This window comes from Macrobrachium rosenbergii, chromosome 6, assembly GCF_040412425.1.
Source record: "Macrobrachium rosenbergii isolate ZJJX-2024 chromosome 6, ASM4041242v1, whole genome shotgun sequence".
In the NCBI taxonomy this organism is placed as follows: domain Eukaryota; kingdom Metazoa; phylum Arthropoda; class Malacostraca; order Decapoda; family Palaemonidae; genus Macrobrachium; species Macrobrachium rosenbergii.
Window position 1 is genome coordinate 27658492 of NC_089746.1, and position 10520 is coordinate 27669011.

Consider the following 10520-nt stretch of genomic DNA (forward strand, 5'->3'; position numbering starts at 1 on the left):
TTCTATACTGGGAAGTTACATGCATCCTTTTTTCTCAACATTTATGATGCAGACATTCATGATATATAAGGGCATCTAGTTATGTCATACTGATTAAATCCTATATATCTTGGGCAACCATTACACAACTTTTCTGTTATTTTAGCATTCAAGACAAGGTTAGATTGTATGGTGAGGGTATATGGTTTCAACAGAATCCTTTGCAGTCAGAGGCTTAGAACTGGTCTTAATGAAGGACCACATGATCATTTGCAGCTCAAGAGATATATGTTGTATGAAGGGGGTCAAAAGCTAAAGGGTAAAAATGGGTGGGAGCTCACAAAAAGCTTCAGTTGAGCTACAGCAGCCAAATTGTTCCCACTGCACTAAGTTCCTCCTGAACCTCTCTTTGGCAAAAGGAATCATCTGTAGCCTTATCCTTCATAACATAAAGGACCAAAATAACTAAAAAATGACACGCTGTACTATCAATACATCAGTTTCATATTTAGGCTTTTCATGAAACAATTATCACAAAATATAATCATCAAATCAGTATCAGAATAAGGTTTGGCATTAAAATACTCGGCATGAAGAGTACTTTGAGGGTAGTTCTAGTAATTAAATAAATTATCAATGGTAAAGGCATTCATACAAAATTTGTCAAAATAAAAGTATCAAACAAACGCTTGAAAACATCATAAACAACAAAGATATCTCAAAATTACCCATTTAACAACTGAAATTAGTTAAAATCACAAGGTTTAATATTTTGAAAGAAATTCATTAAGATATAAAATTGTGTATAGGGATTTATATGATTATCTGCCTTTGATGAAAGCAGTCAAAATAACAAACCAAACAAAATGAAAACATCACAAAGATGGTTACAGTACAGTACACTACTTGAAGAAAAATAACCATATTAGTTATGGAAAAAGAAAAAAGTTCAGAATACTGTAAAGTAAACTACTCTAAAATTTATTTTTTTTTACCTTTAGAAAATAATGGATGAATAGTAAAATACTTTCAAAGATATTATTAATTAAATTGCCTCAAAACGGGAACTGCTAGTGACTCATGTAAAGAAATAAAATATATATACAAGATGAATGTAGGGGAAGATTAGTTTATTTACATAAAAGTACAGAATATACTAAGATGACCACAATTACAGCCTACAAAATAGTATCAATTGTTTTCTAATTAAATTCTATTCTCCCATTAAAATCCTTACACTGGCAAGTATGTTCTGAGGCCTGAAAATTAAGAATGTGTACATTAAGCCCTATAATGCTATTTACCAAAAACTCTCTGTAACCATGTTCTACCATCTGAATTTGGAAATAGTTTTTAAAAGACAATTCCAGTTCTCATGCAACTTGACTCTCTCCTATGACAGCTTTCTGTGCAAAACAGAATTACTGTACTGCAATGTTAAGAGGAAGTGGAAATTGAATGCCTCATCCAAAGAAAATAGTTTCTTTTCAAATATTAGAAATGGAAATAGAAATGGAGGCCTACATTTCAATAGGTCAATTAAGATTTCAGCACAAGGAATTATTAATACTGTACATGACTCATAGGTTTCACATGGCCTTATTTCCATTAGTATACAAGGATGTAAAGAGTCAAATAGTTGACTATCATTACCAAAAGATAGAGAGTGAGAGAATTTTAAACTCTGTATGGGCTAAATAAATTATTCAGTTCCTTTTGTTTTGGCATTGTTAAAATTTAAAGATAAGCAATGAATATGCACTGTTCCCAAATGAAACAACTATTTAAGAATTCACAAAGTTAAAATTTGACTCCTACCCATAATTTTAGTGAGGTGAATCATTACAGCCTGACCAAAGTAGACTCTTGTGTATTAGAAAATCATTACCCAATGATAACAGTTTAAAGCTTTACAATGAACATGATTATTCTGTTGAATATAAAAGGAGGACAATTGTACCAATGAAATTTGATGAACAGCATACAATAGTTTGATGCTATTACACCTGACACTACAAAATTTTATATTGATGTGCATGATAATCACTTTGCATAACCTATTTTTATAATACTGTACTGTTATGTTCTTTCTTGTTGCTTCCATAAGCTATGTTACCTTATTACTGGGAATATGAAATTTCTACAAGAAAAAATTTACCCTTATATTGTACCTTTAAAAAAAATTTAAACGCTGCATGCCCCAACCTTTGTATCTAGAAACATATCAGAGTCATAAAATACAGATTTATCAGCTTTTCATTTAGTCCACAAATATGCTAATTACTTTGGAGAACTCTATCATTTTCAAGTTACAAATAGAACAAAATGTGGATATCCAATGAGGAAAAAAAGCATCAGCAAAAGTACACTTTCTTCAGCCACTGCCAATTACAAATAATTTTCCAGTCACAGAGAGATTTCTCCTTTGATTTCCTGAGTAGGAACAATGAGCAAATCCATTGCCAAAATAACAATTTGTTACCTTTTAAAATAAACATATCATCTCAGTAATGTAGACCATGTGATCCACTATACATGAATCTCTGATACTACTTACAAGGTTCTATTGAACTGCTAGTTACTACCCACTGGCAGTATTACTTGGCTATTTGATTCTTCTTTTGCTTTAGCAGTAGCACAGGATTAACTGTGTGAAATGGGAACAAGTACAGATACTTACTCAAAAAATAGTGCTAGTAAGTGTGACCTGCAGTACAGCCTATGTGTTTAACTTGAAAACTGTCTCTCAACATCTGAAGATGAAGAGTAAAAGCAAAATCTGAAAAGACAAAACTATTTATTTATTAGGCATATGATGAGGATAAAATGAACATAAAAATATATTTAGGATCACACATCATCAGCAGCCAGAGGGCACTTCACTAGCAAATAGCAGATGAGTCAGTAGCTAATGAGTTACTTCCATTTGTCTGTTTGGAAAAATCACAATTATAATATGATTATCTGCCATATCTTCACCATAACAAGAAAACTGTTAAACCTTTTAACACAAAGGCTTATCAGTTAAGTGCAATTCATTTCAGGTCACAAAACCTATGTTAAGCTACAATAATGCTCCTGGGAGCTTTTTGGCACATCACAGAGATGTATTATTAGCACTGGCAGGCAGATTCCTAAATAAGCCATCATCAGCTGTATTAGAAGAATCCATGGCAATCATTAGCGACAGCAGCAGCAGCAACAACACTAAAAGGCTCCTGCAGCTAACAGTGGGGGAATAAGTTCACTGAAGTGCCCAACGTCAGTCAGAGAGAGAGGAGTTATGCCGTATGAGAGATGCTGGACTGGTAAACGTTGAATTGTGTCTTGTCCTCCTTGATCCATCCTCCCATGCCTGTTTGGCAGTATTAAGTGCTGCAGTTCTGCTAAAGTCAATAGTAACATAAGGTTCCTTTCTACGAGGGGACTCAGGACCAGATGCAACAGATCCCAGCGGACTGAGTGGAGCAGCTTGAGAGGAGTCTGATCCAGGGTCAAGGTCAAGGATACAGTAATTCAACTGAGATGGTTGATGGTCAGTGTCTGTTGTAGTTGTAGTGCCAGAGTGAGACGACCCTGAACCTGCAGACCCTGTAGTCAAGGAAAGTCGAGGAGGCACTGCAGGAACATCTTTCTCTGTTCCAAGATTAACATACACATGGTCATGGTGGTCATGATGATCATGATGATCATGGTCTCTAATTTCTGTAACTATGTTCATATAAACTTGATCATTCATTTCAAAGTGAGGTTTATTAGAGTTAACATTCACATAAGATCTAGGCCGTTTAGTCTGTACTGAGTTTCCTTGTAATAAAGACCTCTCAGGATAAGAATTCCCACAAGAAGTAGACCTCCCAAGACGGTTTTCATAAGTCACTACTTTATCTATATGGTTCACAAACACAGGTCTTACTGTTTCTGTGGGGGAAGGAGGGACTTCTCTCACCTCCTGGAGTATATTTGAAGAAGGTTCCTCTGTCTGGCTAAGATCATGATTATTTTCAAAAGGGACAGGAGGTGGGCTGAGTGGTGTAGGGGGAGAGGCAGGGAAGGCATCGTTCTTAATCCACATATGGCTACTGCATTGCCTCTAGCAATATGGGGTACTGCATTCCCAGCACCACTTGTCACCCCTCCAACAGCACCTCCTCCACTGACAATGCCAGTGGAATTCACATTTGTTGATGGTGCTCCTATTGTTGTAGCTGCACTCACATTGTTCATACCTCGTGAGTGTTGCCTTGGTAAAGGTTCCAAGTAACCATCAGGATCTGTACCTCCTCCTCCCGCAGGCCCACTGTTGATGGAATCATTGTGAGTAAGCTCTCTACCCTCATTACCATGTATCTGCGCAGGAAAGGCAGTGATATCTCTAGACACAGTTTCGTCTGTGATGTTTTGTATCTGAAGCTGTAACATATTGAAGAGTGCTTCTGCTCTGCGACATCTGAATGCATATATACCAGGGCCTGTGGGACACCGCCGGCCTGACTCAAAGCTGAAAAGCTCTGCATCAAAGCCATAACGACGGAGGCAGCGAAGTGGCCAACGGATCGCTGCTCTCCCACGTTGGTGCAGCACCAAGTGGGCATCCGTCACCTCCAGCATGGCAGCACTGAAGCGGTATCCTAAGTCATCCACATTCACTACTTGGAAGATGTTGGGGTGCTGATCATTGATGTCATGCCTGCTATGCACGCACCCCATCCTCACGCCCTGAAAAAACAAGAACATTTAATATTGCATTTTTCTATGAAAAAAGTGTCAGCAATCCTTTTCTATTAAAAAATTATACTTTATTTGATAATGCTATTCTTCTTGGGGGAAGGAGCAAATTCCCAAGTTTCCTTCAATCTTTGCAGCTTAACCAATAACAAAAAAATTACAGTAGTGTATTAATGGAAGAGCTGTAAAGGATCTAGCACCTGACACATCTCAGAGTTCATAATGCTCCTTTATAGTGCACCTCCTTATTTATTCAAGTAAAATTTCTCTGTAAGAGTAATTTGGATTCTTTTCACTGTGACCTATCAGCAAAATGAAAACAGGGAGAAGGTGCAAGGTTTATCCCTATGTTTCTCTTCTATATGACACTGATAACATATCTGATTATGTTTACCCATGGAATCTGGTGCTAATAGGTATCACTTTATATCATCTTTATGTGTTTGGCAGCTGCATTGATGATGTAAAGAATTGGAACATAACAGCCTGAATCCATCCCCCAACAGTAGAGCAACAAATCATAAGACCAAGTAAATACAGTAATGTATAGCACTGTGAAAAAAATGTAAATTTTAAGAGTATATCATTCAAGTTTGAAAATATTAATAAAAAGAAAACTGTCCAAATAGTTCAACATCATATATAAAACATATGTATTTACATGTACAGTATATCACAAAGTTACATATGATGCACTACTACAGTATTATAATAAACATAATGTTCAGTGCCCTTCCAAATGGGTTTTAAAAATACACGTTCCCATGCTTTTCTAAATGACCTTTAGGTATAATAAAGATCAAAAGACAAACAGCTGTGAACCAAATTTTTCTAATTATCAGCAAACTACACCCAAATCATAATGTCCAAAAGTCTGACTACAGGGTGTGGTAGACTTGTCGAGTGGAATTAATCACCTTAAGTATTAGAATTTTACTACCTTAAGACGCTCATTAGCTTAGGAAGGAACATAACACCGATCAAGTGCACTTGGTATCCCATTGCAGTCTCAAGGATAATTACAGTATTATCATTATTTTATTTTCATATTAATCAAATGCACATGGGTATTTTTATATCTGTATTTCTGTGGGTGATTAAACATTCTGGTTTTGCTAATTTTTTGTATCAAGCAATGGGTACAATATCCAGCTTTCAAGCATTGTACATATGTATTGCGAATTATAATTGCAAACATATGAGTAAGCATTCTGGCTGATTAAATTCAAATATAGGATATCACATATTCTATTTGTACATCAAAGTTTATCAGTCCAAAGTAAAAATTACAATAAACCAACAGACTTGTCCTCAGAGTTCTTCCCAACTATCTGCTTTCATAAACTGCAGTAAGAACATTGCTACAAAGGAGATATTTACTGTAAACATCACCTATAAATCCAGTGAAGTTATATATATTTTAAATTTTAAATAACGAAAAAACTTGACTACTCTTAGGGCAGACTTGATCCAACATCCAACAAACTGAACTCTCCATGCTTCAGGATAAAGATTATTTCTCATAATTTTTTTCAACCATAACATATTCCCTTATCACATACATACAGTAGTTATCTACTTTAGCATTCATAAGTGTTCTCACTGGGACAGGAAAATCTTAAGCTAAAAGTGCAGTAGTCAAGTATGCAAACAATGTCTGATTTCAAAATGTAGTGACTAGTATTGCAGTATACTATAGTTGGTGTACCACTGTGTACAAACACACCAAATATTTAAAAATGTGGATACAATACTGAAAACATTTTACTCATTAATTAAGACAAACAAGTTTAATAAGAAGGATATGGGAAGGACATACAGTATTAGGGAAAAATTATGAAAACTGGTCTAGGGTTGAAGTCAAAGAGTTGGAAGTAGTAAATGAGGACTACAGTATCTAAATTGTGACAATGGGTTTATGGAATCACTGGGGAGTATTTATGAGTACAGGAACACACAAAAAGAGAATAAATAAGGTAAGAAGCTACTAAAATGAGGAAATGAGAGGTTTAGCCAAAAAAAAAAAAAAAAAAAAGGATTATTTGAGGTGCAATACCTTGCAACAAGAGATCATATAAAGGTACAATAGGAGGGGGTCAGGCAAGTCAACAAGAAAGTGCATGAGAAAAGAAAGACATAGAGTAAGAAGGTGAGCAAGAACTTGGGAAAACAAAAGGCTGTTCTATAGGGAAGTAAATGTAAAGAGGAAAGGTTAATGAATAAAGGAATCTTAGAGTAAATGATGCAAATGGCAAGATGCTACAGGGTATCTGAAGTGAATGCAATTCTGCAATGATGGAGTAAGTATCATTTTATTTATTTGTATAAAGGTAAAGGTGGTAGACTATACTGTAAGCATTATACAGCAAGTTATTTTACTATATTCCACAGAAGTTGCATGATAGGATTTTCACTGATACACGATTAGTGTTAAGGTGATAGACTATACTGTAAGCATTATACAGCAAGTTATTTTACTATATTCCACAGAAGTTGCATGATAGGATTTTCACTGATACACGATTAGTGTGTCTTTTAATGAGAATGGTGAGTAGATCATGTGTTTGGTACTGTATAAAAGTTATGTAAGATGTCTGTGAGTAAAGAAAAAAAATAGAATGCATATGGCCTACCACATACTTTGAAACAGCTCATGTCTGAATCAATTAAGAGACAACATGAAGGGTATTAAGAATAGAGTAGTGAGTATGAACTACAGTGAGAATGAGTTGTTCTACAGGGAGGTAAGTGCTGAAAAGTTAATGAACAAGTTGAAATAAAAAAAATATGTGAGGTAAGTGCTGAAAAGTTAATGAACAAGTTGAAATAAAAAAATATGTACTAATAGAGAGATGCTGTTTGAATAAATGTATGCTCGGTCAATGGAGCATTTTGAAGATTTACTGAATGCACAGCATAAAAGAGAGCCAAAACTGAGTGCAAAGCAAAAGTGTGGAAGTTTGAGGATATTTGTGGAAGTGACTTGATGGGATTATAAAATGTTGTCGTACACTGTATCTTATAATCCCAAAGTGTGACTAAGAGACTGACCAAGGAGAGCAAGGTGTGTTTGGATACAGGAAAAGTTCCAAAGGAATGGGCTTGAAGAATAATTGCTCCTTTGTAAAATAAAAGTAAAGGTGATACAGAATAAACTATAAATATTATAAGGACATGATATTTCCACACTTTTGTTAGGTGTATGGTATGATTTTGATTGAGGAAATAAGAGATAGCACAGCAAATGGTACAGGAATACTGTGGGTTTAGACAAGGAAAAGGGTGTATGAGTCAAGTGTTCGTTAAGAAACTGCTTGAGAAGTTTGAAAGCATTTGGTATACATGGACCTATAAAAAGTTTATAGTAGCATTTACAGTATAGGGGAAATGTGGATGGTATTGAGGATGTGAGGTAAAAGCAAATGAAAGTTTCTGTGAGTGAAGCATGCTTTAGAATGTGAATATGCACATGGGAAAGTGACTGGTGTGGTATGAAAATGGGTCTGAGACCAGGTGTCTGCACAAATGTTTAATTTATGGAAGGAGTTGTGCAAGAGGTTTGAGAAAGGATATTAAATTGTGATCTAGGTGGAAAGTTATGGGATAAGAAAATTAACTGTGAATGGATCGTGAAATGATTAGTCTGCAGGTACTACATAGCTCATTGGAGATAGTAAAGAGAAACTGCAGAATCTAACAAAAGATTTTGAAAGTGTCTGCACAAGTTAAAAAGCCAACAACACATGTAAGCAAGAATAAGGTTATGAGAGTAAATGGAATCCAGAATGAAATCAACTACTCCCATTTTCCCAATACAGTAGTGGAAAAATGGAAGCAGTTGATTTGTGTAGGTATTTAAAAGTAAACATTACGGATGATGGTGGGTCGCGAGAAGATGCGATTCAAAGAATAGGTGAAGCAAGGAAGTAGTAAATGACTGAGAATTCTTTGAGTCTATGGACACCACGGTAGGAATTTATGAAGGGATTGTTCGGCCACCTCTATTTATGGAATGGAAACATGGATGTCAAATACAATTCAAAGAAAGTTGAAGATGTTGAGATAAACTGTTTACAAAGTATACGAGTATATGAAGTAAGAAAAGTATAAAGGGTAAGAAATGTAGAGATACTGAGACGGAGTTATTAAAATGCTGACAGGTGAAAAGGTGGGTAAGTCTTTTGAGAGAGTTCTGTTCATCGTCCAGAAAAAATGGAGGAAAATGGGTTGGTGAAAAAACTGCACGATTCAGAAGTATTAAGGAGAAGGAGGAGCTGAATGGGAAATGATGGCCTTAGAAGTCTAGGAAGCACGAGAGTGCATACATGATAATGGTAAGAGTCCAACACGCAGCTGATAAGCCTTTCTGTAAGTGTGTAAGTTTTCTGAACAGGGTTCATCCATGAGTCAGCAGTTTCAGTATGAATGTGCCTGTAACCACTATCTTGCTTTTTCTCTTTAGGTTTTTACAAATATTTCTCTCTCTGATCAGAAATAGTTTCCCTTGAAGAAACAGGTTATGCCCTTTTTATGCTGATCCATGAAAGATGTTCAGTATCATCAAGATTATAACTTTCAGTTGTGCCTGAAACCAGAAAAAAACTCTTAAGCATTTTGGTCTCTGAACAAGAAGCACTAAATATAATTCCTTTTAATTGATAAATTAAAAATAATTTATTTTTACATTCCCCAGAGAAATTAAGATCAAACAGACATACAGAACTGGCTTTTACAGTAAAATTCAGCATAGAGCGGAATACCATTAATATATCTATTTGTCATCAAATGAGAGAACAAACCATTTTTTTTTAACAAGGATCTGATCTGTAATTCCTTCTCCATTTTAACTGTAGGGCTATAGATGACCTTAGGATTATTATAAATTTTTGGAGAAAGGAAGATGTAAAAGAGAATAAGCAAATTGAAGAAACTGTATGGCACCATTTTTCACTCAGCAGGTATGGAGCTTATGAGAGGGGGTTACCTACAATATAATTTCAAACTTGAGGAAATCTGTTATCTCGAAACTGCCTCAAGAAACAAATCGTTCTGAGATTAGCCAAAAAAGATCCAATAAAAAGTCAACAGAATGTTTCTCATTAATCTAGTAGGCGTATCTGTAGAAGGTTAGACTCTAATAACTCTCTAACATTCACTTTTTGTCCCAAAGCTAAACACGAAGAGGTGAAGCATTCCTACGTCATCTACTATGACCTGCAGCATAAATGATTTTTGCGTGTTTTTCAAAAACAAAATATGTAGGCGTGATACTTCTATTCATTTAGTAAATATCTTTCACGCTTGATACCCACACATCTAAAAAGATTGGGTTTCTTTATGAAAACAAGTTACAAAGATTTCCTAATATAAATTATTCACGCATTTCAAATAATCGGATATTTGCTAAATTCTACAGATATGACCGAGATGGGATTCGGAGAAATTGCCATATGTTTTTTTTTCCTCGTCTGGCACCTGGCTATATTTAACAATATGGGCTTCTTAAGCGAGGACGAATTCATTGTGATCCTTCAACTATTTACTCTTAATCCAAATGAGAAGTACACTAGACAAGCAAGTAAAATATGATAAACGTCAAGTACAGGCACACACACATATGCCACATATGATATCTATTCACAACAACGTTATGACATAAAAATGAGATATTTATTCAAGAAAAATATAAATTAAAAAAAAAAAGCACATATAAAAAGGACGTGCCATACAGACCCAACGAGGGTCTCCAAAAATAAACGAAGATGATGTTGAGGATATTTTTGTGTCTAAGATAGACTGATACTTGTAGGTCT

General features: G+C 35.2%; 1 protein-coding gene across 1 annotated transcript in view; it reads right to left on the minus strand.

Moving 5' to 3' along the window:
• Positions 1–959: 959 nt before the first annotated feature.
• Positions 960–10520, minus strand: part of LOC136839379 (fibroblast growth factor receptor substrate 2-like) — a 39932-nt gene continuing 30371 nt past the window's right edge. Inside the window, exons 3-5 of the mRNA XM_067105297.1 lie at positions 10441–10520; positions 4090–4698; positions 960–4042 (exon numbers count right to left, since the gene is read on the minus strand). The exon at positions 10441–10520 is cut by the window's right edge and continues 30 nt beyond it. Of these exons, the coding sequence (XP_066961398.1) occupies positions 3242–4042; positions 4090–4698; positions 10441–10520 (1490 nt within the window). The 3' untranslated portion in view covers positions 960–3241. The remainder of the gene's footprint in view (positions 4043–4089; positions 4699–10440) is intronic.